The 19595-nt window shown below is 40.4% G+C and overlaps 1 protein-coding gene across 2 annotated transcripts in view; it reads left to right on the top strand.

Annotated features, from left to right (window-relative positions):
- LOC122714884 (mediator of RNA polymerase II transcription subunit 20) overlaps positions 1–19595 on the top strand; it is a 113036-nt gene that overhangs the window by 92495 nt on the left and 946 nt on the right. For both annotated transcript variants that reach the window (XM_043936639.1, XM_043936638.1), the window contains exon 3: positions 15890–16146. In XM_043936639.1, coding sequence (XP_043792574.1) covers positions 15890–16146 — 257 coding nt within the window. The remainder of the gene's footprint in view (positions 1–15889; positions 16147–19595) is intronic.

Below are 19595 nucleotides of genomic sequence, written 5' to 3'. Positions count from 1 at the left end.
ACCGTGAAGCCTAATTAATTATAAAATTAAAACGAACATCGACAAATTTCCAACACGCGGATCATTTCTAAAATCGGATCCTCGATATCGAAGAGATCCATTTTCACTTCGGGTCTAGAAAGGGGAAATTTTCTTCTCGAAACTCGAACTCTCGTCTAAGGATCAAGAAGAGGGGATCCTCGCCAGTTACACGCTAGGAGGTATTTCAATCGCGTCGCCTTCCATGCAAACTCGATAGCCGATGTTATTCGATTCAGGCGAGAATCTCTCGCGTCTCTTCTTAGCCGATCGCTATGGGTCCTTGATCCTTAAGCAAAGTGGATGCGAGGAGGAGGCGAGATAGAGAAAAAGAGAGAGAGAGAGAGAGAGACGTGGGTGCGGCTTAAGACTCTCGTTGCGGGAAAGAGGGATCAAAAAGTTTTTATCCGGCCGCCGTTTCATAACTTATTCCTGTGTACGAGCGACGGGGACACTTTGTGAAGGCTGGCAGCTAGCACAAAGAGGATCCTCTTTTTATTCGCCGCGGTCCCGGCCACAAATCCCACAAACGAGCCGGGACAAATTATGTTCGTTCCTTCGTTTTTTTTTCTCTCTCTCTCTCTTTTCTCTTCTTTTTTTTTTTTTTTTTTATGAACCAGTGGTTCCTGTGGTTCCTTTTCTAATTACCAATTCGGAGGAAATTATCGTCGAGAAGAAGGAGGAGAATCGAGGATCGAGGATCGAAAGGTAAATAATAATAAGAGGAGTTTGAAAAATGGCGGGAGGAGAAGTTCGCCGGTATCGTAGATGTTGTTAAATCGGGTTAAGGGAGGAAATGGGGAAAATTGTGACGCGATGGAAAAATGGAATGATTATGATAGCGGATTTGCGCGGAGGAGAGGATGATGGATCGCGTTTGAGGGGAAAGTAGAATTCCTCGAGCATTTTTCTTCCGGCTTCATTTAGAGAAGGGGAGGGGGAAGGGGAAAGGGGCTTGGCCCGGTTTTCGTGCACACGGTGCACGATGCAATGGATGCGAAGGATGAGAGGGAAAAAGAAGGAAAAGGAATGGAATGATAAATAGAGGGAAGAATAAGTCGAATGGTTGGAGCGGAGAAGCGGGATGAGAATGACAAGTAGGAAACAAAAGTAAAGGGAATTGGAAGTAGAATAAACAAAAGGATATGGAAAACATGTGCAAGGAAATGTCTACTCCTTAGATTTGTTTGAAACTTAAGGGATCGTAAATTGAGAATATCATAGGAAAAGGGATTTTTCGATATTTTAATATTGAGACTTCCATTGGGACAAACTAGAGTTCGAATATATTTAAAGAGATTTCAATATAAATATGAAATTCAATCGGCAATTTTAATATATTAAAGTTTAATTCGAGTCAAATTTTAAAATCCAAGCGGATTTTCATAAAATTCGGTTTTCCAGGGATTAATGCATATAAAGCAACGAAGACCGAGTTCTAGAATCTTTTTAAATTTCTGCGGAATAAATGAAAGTATTCGTGTAGCGGAAAATATGCGAGGAGAAAAAAATTTGACGGAGAAAGAACGAAATAAAGGATACGAAAAGTATCTATCCGAAAAAAAGAGTCGGATAAAAAGTCGAGGAAAAATCTAAAAGAGAGAAAAATGACAAGGAAAAAAAAGGAAATAATAAAAAAAAAAATTACGCGAATGTTAAAAATCTTCGCTAAAGATTCTAAAAAGAATAGAGTAAAGAAAAGAACTAAAAATAAAAATTTGCGCACACATAAAAGATTTAAAAATGAAAAGCTACGAGAAAAATCGTAAATTCCTAATGGCCTAAATTAACGTCGCGCAAGAAAAAGACAAGACATTTTTAAAAAAAAAAAAAAAGAAAATGGTGGAAAATCGAAAGGAAGAATTTTATCATAGAAATTCCACAAATTAACGAGCCATAATTTCCCCATGTGGATGTTGCAGAAAACGTGCACTGTCCCTGACAGAGATGACTACCGTCTGTAATTGATGGCTGATCGATGCAATCGCAGTCACGAAGACTTGTTCACTGCGGCTCCATTCAATCTTTCATTATGCATATTCGACCGATGATTCATCGAATTCATAGATATACTTCGCACAATCTTTTCTCTTTTCCCCCCTTTAATTGAAAAATATTCCAAAAATATTTCTTCCCCGAAAATTAATTCTTCCATCGATATCAATGTTATGATATCAACCCCGTTCGTTTCGTCGAATATTAAAGGGAAAGAGAAAGAAAAGGGAAAAAAAGTAAAATCGTATCGTTTAACAACCATCGACACAGTTGAGAGATCCGATAACGAGAAATTCGTAATTAAAGGCTATTCAACGGCAAAATCGAACGATTGGACGCTTCAGGAAGCGACTTAATGAACCTATAACGCAGCGGTTTATCCAGGGAAAAAGTCTGCTAAGCGTGTCTCTGAAATTGCTTCCTGATCGAAACTAATTGACCATTCGAGTAGCCGCGCTGTCGCGCACGTTTTTCCACGTCGAGTCGAATAACTCGCGACACAAACCGAGATTATGTCGTATGATGTTTCACGGATTGACTTCCGCCTCGCTTATTCAATAAGTCGACTTTCGTTCGTTGTAACATTTATTTAACCGTTCGTCGCTTCGAAGAGACGTTGAACCACATGTTCTCGAGGTGGCACAATCGTGCACAAATTTGGATCTTTAATTTTTCTTTTTTTTTTTTTTTAAATACGCATTTATCCTTTCGTTCTTAGCCAAGCACGACGATTATATTTATTTTTGCTATTTGCTATTTGCTTCCAGTTTTTATCAGTCATCGATCTGAAAAAGACATTGGAACAGGAAATGAAAGAAACCTTGCTTCGAAACTCTTTGGTTTGAAACTTGTCTAAAAAATCACTCTCGTTTCTTCGGTTTTCTCTTCGTCGAGTAAGCTGTGTAAAAAGAAACTTCCAATAGTGGAGATCCCTCTGTTTTTCTTCGAAAAGGATTTGAGACACTGATTATACACGATTACAACAAAATCGAGAGCTTTCTTTAACAGGAAATGAAAACCTCGCTTCAAACGAACTCTTCGTTTGAAACAGCCCCTCTATCTTCTTTCTCTATCTTCGTCTTGTACAATATACCAAACTATACGAAAAACGATCTTCCAAACACGATATTTCTTTAAATAAAAACAGAAAAAAAGATTCGAAAAGTTTGTACAACCTTTGTCAAAGGAGAAACAGTAGTGAGCGAAGAAATTCGATCTTGACCCAATCTAAGGCAGAACGAATCCTTTTAATTTCGCCACCACTTTGATTCCAGAATTTGTATCATCGATGGACAAAGTCACTTCCGTTTTCCATTGGCGCGAATCTCGGGATCGATCGACAATTTATCAAGCACGAGCCTCCATTCCGACGTGCACCAAGTGCAATTTGCTTTCCAGTGTTGCGATTCGCGCACGAATTCTCCTCGTATTGTTGTCGTTTCGCTCGAAGCCGGTCGTACACGACCCTTTTAAAGGGAATAGCCCCGAAAGAACGAGCCCCGACAAGCCAATTTTCCCCTCATCCCCCTATACCGGGTGTGACGCGGTTTAATCTGTAAATGGAGGCACCTGTGCTTCGGGCCAGAGTGGAAAATAGAGTGGAATCTGTTATTCGAACGCTCTACTGCTTCAACAAACTGGTATTTCGATGTTTTTTTCCCCTCTCTCCTGCCATTTCCTCTTTCCCTCTGTGATTGTAGATTGCGAGAATTTTTTTTTTTTTTTTTTTTTTTTCAGAGCGTTCGAGAAATAAAAATAGCGTAGACGCGTGAGAGGACACGTATTCGGAGGATATTCGAAGGGATGGAAGGGGCGAAGCTTTTCGGTAGATCTCGTGGTCTGTTAATTTCAAAAATCCCAGGTAAAATTTGCATTGCAATGGGATATCACAACGCGAACAACAAGAGAATTTAATTTTGATATTTTGATGTTTGAGATAAGGGATCAGAAAAGTTGAAGGAACAATTTAAAAATTCTGAAAAGTTGAGGAATTTGCAATGCAAGGGAAAAAAATTTGCGACGCGTATTTTAGATATTTCACGTTATTTGATAAATTCAAATAATCGGGACACGTTTCTTCCAAGTGAATAATACTCTCGTAAAGTTAAATTAATATACATAAAGTAGGCCGTCGTAATTCAAAATCATTTATGCAAATGCATTTCCCGAAACATTATCCACGGTATTCGAGGGCAATAATCCCGTGAAATTTTTAATTAAATTAAGAATGGTATCTCCAATTGCCGAGGATCCCGAGGCGCACGACACGCAACGTGGCGAATTCTCGCAGGTACACCCTGTGCACGGCTAATCTGTAAATGTCTCCATTGTAAATGGATCCTGTCTTGCGCGTGAATTGCCGTAACTCATCGTGAGTCGCGCGCTGAACGTGTCAGCGCCTAGATTAAGCCGCGCATTAAATCAGTTGTATCTGCGCCGGTGATTAATTCAAATTATTGTTACGTGGAATCCCGTGGTTTCGAGTTCTGTAATTGAACCGGTGGAAGGGAATGATTGGAGGAGAGAAAGAAAAAATTTGGAGGAGAACAATCGCCTTTCTTTGTTAATTTGTAAATTTCCAAAGATGAAACACCTTTGAACGATGCAAACGTTAAAATACGAGGAGGATGAACCACGTTCCGAACGTTCTTTTTGTTCAGAGTTTAATCTAAGGAAGGGGAAGCGATCGGATCAATTTCAATAGCTTTGAGTAATATAGACGATAATCATAATTCGTCAACTGTCGTAATCGTTAAACAATTCAACTGTCAAACTTCTCTCTGCGTTCGAGTAGCGATGAAACCGTGATCGATCGTCGGAATCGAGCAAAATTGGTTCCCTTGGTCCGTTCCTTGTGAACAGGAGAGAGGAAAAGTTGGACACTCTGCCAATTCTCCAATCAACCTAATCTAAACTGATATCTCAAATAAATAATATATAGATACATTATCTACAAATCTGAATCTAAAGATTTTAAAAAAAGAAAAAAATCCGATATCACGGATTAATTCTTTCGTAATTCTCTACAAACGGAACACTTGAACGGAACTGCAAAGGAACTAAAGCCAAGTTTTAACGATGTGGAAAATGAAGCGCGAGGACTATCGCAGAGAGAATCCCTTGAGAGCATAATCGAACGAGGTGCCTTTACAGAAAGAGATCCAAAACGCAAACAGTCGTCACGGGACGAATGAATAAGGGGAAGATCCGTGGCCATTATTGATAACGCTAAACCATCCGCTGTTTGCGCAGATTAAATTCATCGATCGATCGTACAACGAAAGCACAACGTGGAAAATGGCTACCGTTTCTCTCTCTCTCTCTCTCTCTCTCTCTCATTCGTCCGCCGTTTCAATAATCCTTCTATACGCCGTTAAATCGTATAATAAACGCCGTTGCACCCTCCCTTCGTGCAAGCTAGAAAATCCTGCTTCCTGGTAATATTGAGTTAGTTGCATACGGAGCGGTCTTCGAACGATTTCAAATTTGCCGCCCTTAATCTCTTGTGAAAATAACAAGACGTCGCATATATTTCGAGATAATCATAACAGAAGACAGAAATTATAGACATTTTTCTTATCCCTGGATTCATTAAAATTGCAAATATTATCTTTTTTGAATGATTCATTCGTTAAAAAAGTTATTGATCGAAAGATAAAATTTTATATATACATTGATTAATAATAAAAGAAACATCCATCGAGCGATCTTTTCCATCTTTCGTGATTTTTTATTCAAGATAAAATTTCAACGATAAATAAATATCCCTCGTTATATCGCTGTAATATTCACCATGAAGAAAAAAAGATATTACCTAAAAAAATATAGGATCTTTAATCTCTGGTCAAAGTTTCAAAGGAATCGATCCCTCCATCGTTCGTGATTCCACGGGATTCTATGAGCTCTTGCCTTTCCAAAGACACCATTCAAGCCTGGCTTGGATTGGACCGTTGATTGGCACGAAAGAAGAACGAAACTGACGAGAATCACGTCGACAAACCGTGCAGTCCGGCTGCATCGACTCGTCAACGTATCCGCAATGCCGATTAATCACCTCGCCCCGGTTTCGATAAGACGCACCACCCCGTATCGGCATCAGAGTTCACGAGTGACGACTTTTTCAATTTCGAATTTACACCAGTGATTTACATTTCCTCTTCTCTCTGAATTATTTCACAATTATACACAATTTTTTTTTCTATTTTTTCCCTATTCTCTTTCGATATCCTCTCAATGATATTCTTTTTTTTTTTTCTTTTTATTTCACTATGAACAAAATTCTTCTAAATTATTTCACACAATTTTCTTCAATTCTTTTCTCATCCTCTCTCGATGCCCCAACGATCTTTCTTTCGATAATATTCCATCTCAACGTTTCAATTTTTCTAAATTATCTCACGATTCCTTTCCTCCATTCTCTCTCGATTCGAAACGATATTTTTCCTGATATTTCGTTTCAACGTCAGAAGAATCCTCGCCCCATGAATCTTATCTCGAGGGTAAAAAGTTTTATCATCCACTATCGGACACGTTGCTCTTGCGTTTCCCGTTTGCGGACGAGGGAAATGTTTATGCACTCGCCACGGAACCCAACACCCTCCCCAACTTATGAACTTTCTTTTCCCCTCGGTGGTGACCTACTAAAACTATTCATGTTCGACACGCGTTTTTTCACCAGAGATGCTTCACTCTCTCTATATATGTATATATATATATATTTCCTCTGATCGAGTGCCTCGAAAACTATCGTCGAATTATTACATGCAAATCTCCATCATTCCTTTATTTTCCGACGATTTTATCGCTCCGTTTCTCTTATCACTCCTCCACTTTTTTCCCCTCTCCTTTTGAAGAAAGAAATCACGGGCATGTAGACGATTTTTCACGTGGGAGAGAGGGATGAAGTTTTGTTTGTTGATTTAATATCGCGCGCTCGATTCGGGAGAAACGTTTTCACAGGTGTGTAGAAGCGTACACCCGTCCGTCCCAGATGTGAGAAAAATCCGGCCGATATGTTGGCACAATCGTGGCGAGCACATCTTCGCTGCGGTGATTTCATATATACTCGTATGAAAAGTATAAGAAGAAATTTTACGATCCTTCGTGGAATAGTAAAAATAATAGTAATATCGATATTTGTATTCGCATGCGCTCGTTAAAATTCTTCCATAAAGGAAATATATAAAATCGTATCGGTCACACACTCGATTAATGTTGTTACAAGTTTACCTTGCCCGGTGAAACGTAACACGTTTCGTTAAACCGGTTCAACGCCCTAAATAATTTTACGTCGTCGATGCACCGTTATTTACATAATAAAATCTATACGATCCCCATGCTTCGTTCCATAAATCGAAACATCCCATTTCTCCTTCCCTTCAATCTCGTAATCCGATTCCGTAAAGAAGAAATCATCGATGATATTTCTCTCTTTTTCGTTCAAAAATCGCCGGCCAAACTGATTCGAAAGGAAATCGTTTCACTGCCTCGAGTCACTTGATATCCTTCCCTTCAAGGGAAGATAATTATTTCTTCCATTAATATCTCGAACAATCCACTTTTCCACCGCTTTTCTTCCCCTCTTCCAAATCTCGTAAAAAACTCATCAGTCTCCGACAAATTACTCCGATTGCTTCACAATTTGCATCCAGTTGAGATCGACATTGAAACATCGTCCACGAGTTTCCCCCCGTGAAAAATCTGCGATCCTTCGATCGATATCGTCGAAGGAGAAGGATCGAGTATAGAGCTCGCAAGCTCGTGCACCTTTCATATTCGAAGACGATCAGCCGCGACGCACGCAGCAATCCTTTCACGATGCATTACCAACGGGAATCCACGGTCCAATCGTGGAGGAGGTGACTGCCGCATCGGCTTTACCAATTATCGTCGAAATTGCGATCGATCGTTCGATGTCGGCCTCTTCCTCGAGACGTCTCATCTCCACCCCCTCGAACTACACCGCGACTTCCACTCGTATTACTGCCACTTCGACATTCCAACACCAGTGACCCTGTTCCCCTATCCACGTTGTCTTAGATCGTACACTCGCGTCCACCAAGCGTGCACGATTTCATTCCATCTCGACGATAATCCAAAGATAAGAGAGACAGACTTGGTGGACAGGTTTCGTGCGAAGGAAGCTGGTTAATGATCATTGATTTTACCGATCTGATTCTATTTGAGATTAGAAGGAGAAGAAAAAGATGCGAAGAAAGATGGTCGGATTGAATCCGAAGATCCGAAACCGATTCAAGCCTAGCAATTGAATTCACGTACGCGCGCTAGTTCCTCTTTAACGCAATCAATCTTTCGTCGCGGCTACACCCGGAACATACACGCACACACAGACAGACAGAGAGGCAAACCGGATATACGATGGAAATAACTGGCACGTTCTTATTTATACCCCCGATCGGATCCCAATCGAGCGGGATACCCTCGAGCTGCCCTGGCTACCTCGGGATCAGTCAACTCTCCCAATTATCCCCAACATTCATAACTTATCCGCCCGGTTAAATCACGAATCCAATGAATCTCAAACATTCGATAACGACCCTTCTACGCCCGGATCGTCGACCTGTGTTATATACACGCGTTATATCACCGTTGACCGACGTTGATCAAATATATCGTACCACTTCTTTCGATCATATACGCGCTCACTCTCTCTCTCTCTCTCTCTCTCACTCATTCGAATTGCACACACTTTGTTTAGAATTGATTCTCGAGGCGAAAGACAATCGCAGGAACAGAAGCACAGCGAGTGAAAGTGAAAAGATTCGACGTTAGATTCTAGAAACGGTGGTTTCGCGCACCGAAGGTTATAAGGATTTAAGGAAGGGTAGAAGTAAAAGGGGTGGAAAACTAACGAAGAGACGAAGTTCGCCGTGTTTTCACGTCGGTGTAACCGCGGCGGGCGAGCGGGACATACACCCGGCGCTGAATCGCGGCCAACTGAGAGGGAGAAAACAGCCCCCTAGATACTAGCGTCGGTTGGCTGTGGCATCGCGCACAGAAACCCCCTGCGCAACGTTTCAACCCCCAACCCCGCGTGCACGGGACGAGGACCGAGGCGAGTTTCGACGGCGAAACTGGGCAATCCGGAGCCGTCTTCGATGCTCACTTTCGCACTTTCGTTCCCGATTAACCACACGTGTGCCAACCACGGGTCCTTTAAATACGTGGATGGTCCGTGGATAATATTCGTGGATGATTCGTGGTGGTGTTGGATCGATTTTTTTTTCTTCTTTTCTTTTTTAAGGGAAATAGATTGAGAAGTTGATTTTGGATTGAAAATGAAATGTATCTCGAAGGTTAAGTATTATGAGAACTGATGAATTCCAGTAGGTTAATTGCTCGATTTTGAAATCGAACGTTATTAAAATGAAGGAAAAATCTCTGTCGAACGTTGTTTCATTACTCGAATTTTATCTTTTATTATTGTTTATAATTGATATTTATTGCACAACATTACATATATTCTATACTGGAAAAGTATTCGTAAAATGCAAACTCTATATCTTTCTAAAATACATAATTCCAAGGCCATCTTCCTCTTATATTTTTCAAGTCGTTCCTTCTCTCTCTATTTTTTTATCACACCACATTGATACTTTATGTCTTGTAACAGATACGAGCTACTTTTCGGAATAGTCGTCCCAAGTAATATCTTTCCAAAATGGAAAAGCAACAGTTTTCCTTACTATATAAATAACGAAAGAGTAATAGCGAGCAACTCCTTTGTCATCCTTCTTTGCGAAATACATGTCCCGCAAAAAAATATAAAGGATCGAAAGGATCCTCCAAGGGCCAGCTATACTCTCCTCTCGCCCATCGCATCCCCTCAAAGGAAATGTATCGATAAAGAAGCGGAGAACTACTCGACATACTGCCGTATCGATCCTCCAAAAGCGATCCCTTGGCCGCGGTTATTCCCAAACGACAAACAAACTCCAAATGGGACAAACTCCAAATGGGACAAATGGACTTATCGCAATAATAATTAGGAAGCAAAGCTTAACAATTTCGCGCAGCGATTAATTAAACTCTGAATTTCCACCGAGAATCCAACCCTCGATCTACGTATCTATATGGCAACAGACGTCGCAACGGGGAGATGGAGATGAATGGCGAGGCGAACATCGAAGCCTTTCACGGCGGGGAGGGAGAGGGTCAATCGGTTTTAATTGCACGCTCCAGCCACTTGACTAATTGCTTAGATTGCTTGTCAGATGTTATGCCCGATTTAATGAAACGGTGGTCTTGCTCTCCGCCGTGCTTTTCAGGAGGAATGAATGGAGGAATTCGAGGATGAAAGTAGCGTCTTCGTTACGGGGATGAAGTTCCCGGGGATGGAAATTACGATTCCTCTAATCTAATCGACCGAGTATAATTCGGGAATTTTATTTCCACGGGGATAGGAATGATTTTTTTTTTTTTTTTTCCCCTTCAATATTTGAATCATCGATCTGATTTCGAGATGAAAATTATTATTTCTAAATATAATTTAAAATAAAAGTTGTTAAACGATGATGCTGTCTAGTGACACGCACCGAAGAGCAGATGCACGGATAATTTATGCGACGTATTGTATAAAATCTCTTCGTCAAAGTTTATTTTCAATATCGTCGGTGCAGCTGCTTCCATTCCAGTACACTAACCACGAAATGAAATAATCCAAATAAAGTTACGAATTTCTCTTTCAGAGACAGAGTACGAAGTAACGAACAACTGACAAGTTCCTTCTTCCTTTAAATTTAAAAAATTTCTTGATTTCCTTTCTCTCTTTCTCTAATTTTAATTTGAGATCCACTCTTGAATAATTCCGTAAATACGTAATAAAATATATGAGAGGAAAACGCAAAACGTAAAAATGAACGGATGTATCCCCCGACGGATGAAGTCGTCGAACATCCGGAACAAACTGCTGCGCATTAGCATGTTCGATCGAGCGAAATCACGAGGCTTTACAAAAGGGCACGGGACCGCGTCGAATTAAGGGCCGTAATGAAAAAGCGATTCCGGGACACTCGTCTGGCCTGGCCACGCCCCGAGAAAAAGGATTCAACGTATCGGTCGCCGGGCTGAATGCGGTATAAATTGCCCGACAATAAAGTCCCATTCCCCTCCCCTCCCCCCGTGGAGAGCCGGCCAGATTTTTCGTTTCGACCCCGTGCGGCGGACGAGTACAATGGGGGATCCTGTTTGCGAGCCCTCGAATAGTAGGGGGTGAAAGTCGAGGAAAGGGTGAAACGCATTGTCGTTGGACCACCATCTTCCACCGAAATTCGGAACGAAAACGGATTCTTGTGCGCCTATTTTCTCGATTAACCCTGTAATTTGTCGCACGCAGCACGAGTTTCCATTCTTATTGAATCTTGTTCCTCCTCCTCCTCCTCCTCCTCCTCCTCCTTTTATCGAATGACGAATAAATTAATTCGGCGTGAATTTGATTTAACGAGGTGTGGATGGAGAAAGGATGGAGATAGAGATGGAGGGATGAGAAATTAGAAGGCGCAACAAACGCGAGCTCTTTATCGATCAGAAGCCCGAACGCTTAACTTCGCCCGACATCGTTCCCAACTTTCTCCTTAAGACTCCTAACATTATTATCAAAGTCAATAGTTTGGCCAACTATTCGAACAAATACCCTTATGCTGTGTAATCGAAGGGGGAATGAGACACGAGACAGGGGGGAGAGGATCCCCCCAGGGGTAAGATGATAGAGAGGGCCAAGGCGTTTCAGAGAGGGTCACTTTTCCCTTCCCTGCTCGTTTTATCGGCCCGACAAGATTTGCGATCGCTTTATTAAAAGTTCCAGCTGCTGCCTGCCTCCTCCCTCCCTCGATCGACGATGCGCCTCCGGTGAAAGTTCATAAACTCGATATCCTTATACTTATTAGCGGCGGGGTAACAGGAGAAAGACAAAAATGAGCGGAAAGAGCGATACCTCTTCTCTGTAAAACTTTCCTCTCGATTCGAGCTTAACGAGCTCCTCCTCAGCGATGCGAATAAATTCTAATACTTTCTTCTTCCCTGCTATGAAAAAAAAAAAAAAAATAAAAATTCTTTCCATTTTTTGCAACTTTTATAACGCTCGCGTTTCGCCTCGATATCTCTTAATGGTTATTTGTACTTTTTTCCTCCTGATAACAAAGAAAAATAGAAAAATTCTCTCCAATTTTTCTGTCTCGATAATTTGACGAGTTTTTACTCTTGTTTCTCCTTTTTAATAAAAAAAAAAAAGAAAGAATAAAAATACTTTGGATTCTTGCAATTGTCTCGATATATAATAAGTTCAACTGGAACGAAAAATAAAAGATTCTTTAACATTTTGTAACATCCAAGCAACGTAGTTAACATTGATTCGATTAAAAAAACGAGCCATCTGGTTGTGAAAACGACAATGAAACAGCATAATGCTCGGTGTGTTCCCCATTCATCGGGATCGCTTTATCGTATTCCCATCGTTGATTTATTTTCCCGGGGACAATGCCGCCATTATTCAATCCGAATGCAATGCCGCTCGATGGAACGGTGAAAAATACCGCGCGTATCGCATATTTTTAAGCATAGCGGCCCTCCATCGACGTTTTACTCCGATTTAAAAGCCATGCGCGCGAATCTGCCACGTATTTCGATCTCTAGCGTGGCTCTAAAATAACAAGTTTTCGAACGATAAAAAATTGATAGCTTCGATCGTAAATTCCTCGTCCCGTTGAAAGAGATAGCGTGACAAAATGGCGCAGAGGCCAGGGTCACGGGCTTTGATGCTGGAAACGCATCATCCCCTTCCTCCGAGGGATGAGGAAGCATCGATTTATGTCCGCGTTCCACTCTTAATGTGTGTAAATTCGCGATCCCTGTGCGACGCGGTTAATGAGGCGTCGATGCTTGAAACTCGTAAAGATTAACGATCGTCCACCACCGTCGCATTCTTAACTTTACCGCCTTTGTTCCATCGAATTCCTTCCTTCATTTCATCCGCAAATAGTAGTATTTCCATTTCAAAATACAAAGTGTTCCCCGTACGGATGATTTTAACACTTTAAAGTCATATAATAATTTGCGTTGAATCGCGCGTTGCGTGTATTGAAATGAAAAATATTTTAGATCCGTGTTGTTCGATCGTTTCTCCTTTCTTCGTTATGTAACATTTTCAGGTTACGTAACGTTCGTCGAAAAAATGAATCGCTATTCGCGATATCTTTCGCGAATATTTTCGTCTCGAACAATGTACAATTTCAAAGTACTATTAGTTATCCAATTTTTATACTATTTCTTTCCTGCAAAATAATTTTTTTCAAACGAAGAACTACGACGTAATTTACAATTACAATCTGTTTGAAATAATTTAAAAACCAATTCGAAGAGATCGATGTAATCGTTATTATATATACCTCTATTAATTTCGATGGTGGATAGAAATGAAAAGGGGTATCTGGGTCACGACATAACGCGATCCCCTATGCCACGATTAATCCGGCAGATATTTATTTTCGGGGTCATTACACCGATAAGATGTTATTGCTCGGCGATCCTCGCGGATGCAGGGGGTGGTGGACCACATTTGCGGCTCCTGCGGCGGGTGTACATCCGTGTCGCGATGCATACGCGCGATGCAGACGATGCGGAATGCGGCATGCGGCGCGACACAGGGCCGTACGCGGCACGCCAATTACCCCGCGGAAAGGACGTTTCTAATCAGCCTGGTTCGTTAATCCGAATTGCGGATTCCCCCGCATCCCCATTGTTTTCCGGATATTACGGGAGCGGAACTAGGTCGGTGCTTGCACGCGTGCCGTTTCGATGGATGAAACTTTGGAATCTTGCTTTTTCACTGGATTCTTTATGTTTCGTTAAGAAACATAAAAACGTATAGATATTGAAATTACTCGATATTTTTCTTTGTTTTAAGAGTTCGAATTAAAATGGCGAAATTATCTGGATATTTATATTTTTCCAAGTATAAGAATTATTTGAAAATTTTGATGCAAGAAATCTTTCTTATTCTCAAAGATGACGAGTGAGAAAATACTGTTCTTCGTCGATATACCGACATGCTTCTTCTTCTTCATTTCGTGTCCTGTGTGATGGGCAATTGGATCAAGTATAAATGAAAAAAAATGTTTTATTCTCTCTAGAAGTTTAGAATCTTAGAGGAAGTATCTAGGAAAAGATAAGGACGAGTGGAAGGGCATTTACGATGGTAAATTGAACGCGTGGCGATAAATAAGGGCGCAAAGTGGTGTACAATTAAAGGACATAAAGCTGTCCGCGGGTCCCACGATCCGCAATTAAGAATTTTGTCATTTGACCGGCGCGTAGAGGTTGCGTTATAATTTGCCCCATAAATAATTCATGCGCTTCCATGGCCTGCTATTACGGTGGGCGAACCAGGCGAGGGGGTTGCGTTGGACGAATTATGAATATTCAGCGGAGTTCGCACGTCCTACGTTTCTCTCTGCCTGCCTGATATCATATTAATCCTCTCTCGAGACCCGATCCAGAAATTGCCCCGAAACGAATTTTTCTTTCGATCGTGGAGCTCGAGAGAATCGTGTCATCGCAAAGAGCGATGGAACGTTGGGACGTGGTGGGTAAAAACCCACGTGAAAGAATTTTGTTTCGAAAGGGGGAAAAGCCGCTGGAATTAATGTATATGTATGGGTGTATACGCGTTGAGAACGGGGATGCGTAATTGCAAAAAATGAGATTGTTAAATAAAACTCCATCTAGCAGAGTTCGGTGAAAGTAAAGAGCGAAGAGAAGCTATATAGAATAAAAACATATGAAAAAGTGTATTTATGCATCATCAGGAGAAAATTTGGTACAGAAAAGAAAAAAATATGTAATATTTTCTGCTCGTCTAAAGAAGACTTTGCATTAAAGATTTTTCATTTCAAAGAAATTTAAGAGGATTTTGTTAGTGTTTTTTTTGATTGATACTTTTTTTTTACTATTCAAGAAGAGATCAAGTGGATATTTTTTTTTTTCAGAAAATATATTCGAACGTGAATGAGAATGTTATATTGTTACGAGCATCGTATTATCTACGTGATAAAATACATCGTCACGTTAATTTCAATTTCGAAAACGGTAAAGTAATCCCATTTCGAAATGTATAGCTTTCAAATCTGTCAGATTTCCATTTCACTCGCTCATAACTCAATTTTCCGCCCGATTTTATTATTCGCCTCTCATCAAACTCCAACTACATTATCATCGTCTGTCGATTTCAATTGATCGACTTTAATTCCCCACGTATATTACGCGAGATCGCCGGTATAATTGTTTACATCCAACCAACTAATTGAAACGCGAAAATTATGTAGAATCGATAAATCTCCTCCCGTGTTCTCCATAATTATTCGCGCTCCCCGTCCATTCTCGATTAACTGGAATTGTTACATCTCTTACATATTCCTCCTTAAAAAAAAAAAAAAAAATGAAATTATCACAATGACAAATATTTAACGTAACGATTAATCAAATAGACAAAAATCAGGAGGAAACATACTTTGCCAAATTTTTTTTTTCCTCTGAGCTGAGAAGAAGAAGCCTCAGAAAATCGAACCGTGGATAGTTCAGTTCCCTTTAACTCGAGCCTCGAGGGAAATTGGAAATTTATCGTGAAACGAGAGATCCCGATAAGTTTTCACGTGTGCAATGTACATTTGGATGGAAGTTGGGACTCGAAGTTGCTTCCAAGTTTAGCTCGAGCGTTGTAAACAGAGGGAAGCGCATGCTAACCACCATGATAGTGGATTCCACCTTCTATCTCTTCCGGAGGAAACTTCCTCCTCCTCCTCCTCCTCCTCCTCTTCTTTTTCTTTTTCGTGGACGATAACTCGACCATGTGTCTCGTTCACAGGTGTCCAACGGACTCTTCACGTTCTCCACAACTCGGAGCAGCCGGCATCCGCGTTCGCGATCCTGGAGTCGGGCAACAAGGTGGTCCCGTTGATAGCCGATGGCCTGTTCGATCTGTTGATGTACAAAATCTCGAGCGTGTACACGAACAAGATGCAGAAGATGGAGTCGAAGGGGCCCAGGTTCGAGATTGGCGATTTTTGCGTGAAACTCGGAAGCGTGACGATTAATCAGAACTTCAAAGGCGTCCTGGTCGAGGTAAGGATGTTGAAAATTTTAAGTTTCTATGCATCTAATTTTATAATTATCCTAGGATATCGGCAAAATATCGTTCGATATTTCGCTTTTGATTCACGCTTTTAATAATCCGTGCTGAATTCTAGGAAGACTTTCTCAAATCTTTTCAATCACTCCTCGAAACGTGTATATATCTCGATTAAACAATATTGACAGTCTCCAACAATTTTTAATTCTTCCAAGGAGACACTTTAACCTCGTGAAATAATCCAGAGGATCGATATATTTTGAATCGATCGCTTTTAATAATCTCTGCTGAATTCTAGGAGGACTTCTTAAATCTTTTCAATCACTCCTCGAAATTTGTATATATCTCGTACGATTATACAAATTAAATTTTTAATTCTTCCAAGGAGACACTTTAACCTCGTGAAATAATCCAGAGGATCGATATATTTTGGATCGATCGCTTTTAATAATCCCTGCTGAATTCTAGGAGGACTTTCTCAAATCTTTTCAATCACTCCTCGAAATTTGTATATATCTCGTACGATTATACAAATTAAATTTTTAATTCTTCCAAGGAGACACTTTAACCTCGTGAAATAATCCAGAGGATCGATATATTTTGGATCGATTCCTTTTAATAATCCCTGCTGAGTTCTAGGAGGACTTCTCAAATCTTTTCGAAATTTGTATATATCTCGTACGATTATACAAATTAAATTTTTAATTCTTCCAAGGAGACACTTTAACCTCGTGAAATAATCCAGAAAGGACGGGTATCCCGCTTGTCTATCTCGTTTCTCTAGTTTCGAAACTTTTCGCACCGGTCGAGAAAGAACCGGGCAGAGATATTCGGTCGGATTAATAATCGCGGCAGATCTCCTTGATATTCGCGAAACTCGTTGAAGAGTCGACCAGCGCAGATTGTTGCCAAGGGAAATCTCGAAGGGTAGGTTAATTAACTCGCGATTATTAACTTGGAAATTGGCGAAATAGCCTGCGCTGTTTCCTTGTCGATCACGTGACGGGCTCGCAATATCGATTGACGGGTCCACCTGTCAAGAGACTTCGTACGTTGATCGCGAAATCGTGTTGATGAGCGAACGTGGAAGACGTCTTTTCAACGTTTGTTTCTCAGAATGAACAGATGAAAGTTGATGAAATGTTGTAAAGAAACGAGAGGAAGGCAGAGATCGTTGCTCAACATTTTTGTATGGAAATATTTGCGAATATTTTATTTTGGAGCAAATTTTCCTTAATTGGAGATTAATCAAAAATGTAAGAATGATAGAATTTCGTATTTGAATTCTGGATCTATCGATCCTTCGAACATTCTCATAGAGGAACCCGGGATCTTCTTCCGTTCGTTTCGTTCCATTTCGATCAAATTCTCTCGACGAAAGTGAGATTGAAAGAAATTCGATTTGGATCCAGAGGGGAGGGAAGAAGGATGTGTGACGAATGCGCGATTTGCTATTTATTAGGATTGAAACCGTTTTAACAGACGGTTAATAAAAATTGAATTTCGGTGAAACACGCATTCCTATTCTTCTCCTGTCGCACACGAGGATTTTGCTTCAATGCATTCGCACGAATTGGTGCTGCAACTGGTCGATACTTACAGGGAGAAGCGTTGCTCAAATTTATTCCAAAGTAGATACTAAAAAACTTACTTACTTTTTAACCACCCTTGGTTATTCACCTTTAACTCTCTTCTCTTTTTTGTTGCGATTAATAAATAATGCTATCCATTAGCAGTTAATATTGCTATAAAAATCTAAAACGTTACGTTTCATGATTGATGCAACGCAATCCTGTTCCTGATGTGGATGCAGAAGCGATCGTTTGTTAGCTGATAATCGAGTGATACAATCGTTCCGGCGATCGATTTGAATTAACGAATCTAGTAATCAAAACTAGTTAATACGCGCGCGAGCATTATCATTATTTATGGTGGTTATAAAGTCGGTGCGAGATACAACTCGATGACGATCGGGCCAACTGTCGCCGCGCTTGGTTTCCGGCGATCGGGGTATCCACCTCTGTATCCGGCTAAATGACTGCCAACTAAAATCTAATTAACCCCCATAAATTATTGGAGCCGATATTTTCGTCGAATTAAATGGAAATTCAACTTTTCTTCAAAGTTATATAATCGTGATACAAAATTTCTTAACGATGATTCTCGAGTAAGAGTAAAGTTTAACGATTTAAATTTTCTTTTTTCTCTCTCTCTCTCTCGTAGTAAAAGACTGTACACATATTCGAAGCCGTGTCGTATTCGTAGCCGTTGTTTCTCAAGACGAGAATGTTTCTCTCTCGGTGGAAAGAGTTTGGTGGTGGTCGACCGCGACAATACTACTAGGTGTAACTTCCGTTTCTACGAGGTGAAAAATGGCGCAGAGGAAGACGCTGGACCAATGGAAACGATCCTTGGACCGATCCAACGGCCATTCGTATCGGTAACAGCGCTGTTTGTACTCCACCAGGACGTCGAATACGTTACGATAAACCCCGATTCGCCCATTAATTTCCTGGGAGAAAATAGCGCGCCGTGGCACGACACTAACTCACGCCATCTTGCTCTCGCCTCTCTTCCTTTATTCCGTGAAAAAAGAAAGAAGAAAAAAAAGGAAAGAAAAATTACGAAATATTTTCCTTCCATGCTAATCTTTTTTTCTTTTTCGAAAAATTTATATTCGCGATATATTTTGTCGTTCGTTTAAATATCTAATTTGGAATTTTCCGCTATCGTCGATTTATTTATTCGATGAATACTACAAATCTCCAAAGATATATACATATATATAGATGGATACGTTTCTTCGAAGGGAACAAGAAGAAGACTAATTAATCGAATCAATTATAATTTTCGTGTGTTGATTCAATTTATTGGATAAGATGAAAAGGATTTTGAAGGAATCGCGCATATAGAGAAATATTTCGTACGAAGATATCGGGAATAATCAGAAAAGGGATATCGAAATCGGTTCCTTCGATCGAAGATTTTGAAGGAACCATGGCGAATCTTCCCTTCTCGAATCGATATCGATGAAAGCGATGGCCGATTCGACGCCTTTGACGCCACTGGGCGCAATCTCAACGATCAACGAACGCGAAGAAAAGAGAAACGAGCAGCGAAAAGGGCGATCGATCGATTCTTCTTACGATCCAATTCTTATCGAAACGGAGGACACGTTGTTTCATTCTCTTACACATCTTTCCACGCCATTTTCTATTATAATATTTATACATTCCATAGTCGATAATATTTTTCCTCGTGTCATTTTTTTCCACTCACAACGTGTACTATTTCTTGTGACGTTTTTTTTCTCTTCTTCTTAAATCGCATTTCTTTGTCGGTAAAAAAGTGTTGATACATTCGTGGAACAGCAAGTATCGATCGAAATTTATTTATTATTAAGTTATATTAAGTTATAGGACAATTTAAGTTTTCATTAAGC

Source organism: Apis laboriosa, unplaced genomic scaffold (assembly GCF_014066325.1).
Source record: "Apis laboriosa isolate Shangri-la unplaced genomic scaffold, ASM1406632v1 scaffold34_cov151, whole genome shotgun sequence".
NCBI lineage: Eukaryota > Metazoa > Arthropoda > Insecta > Hymenoptera > Apidae > Apis > Apis laboriosa.
The sequence above is the reverse complement of the archived record's forward strand: the minus strand, read 5'-3'. Positions and strand labels throughout refer to the sequence as shown.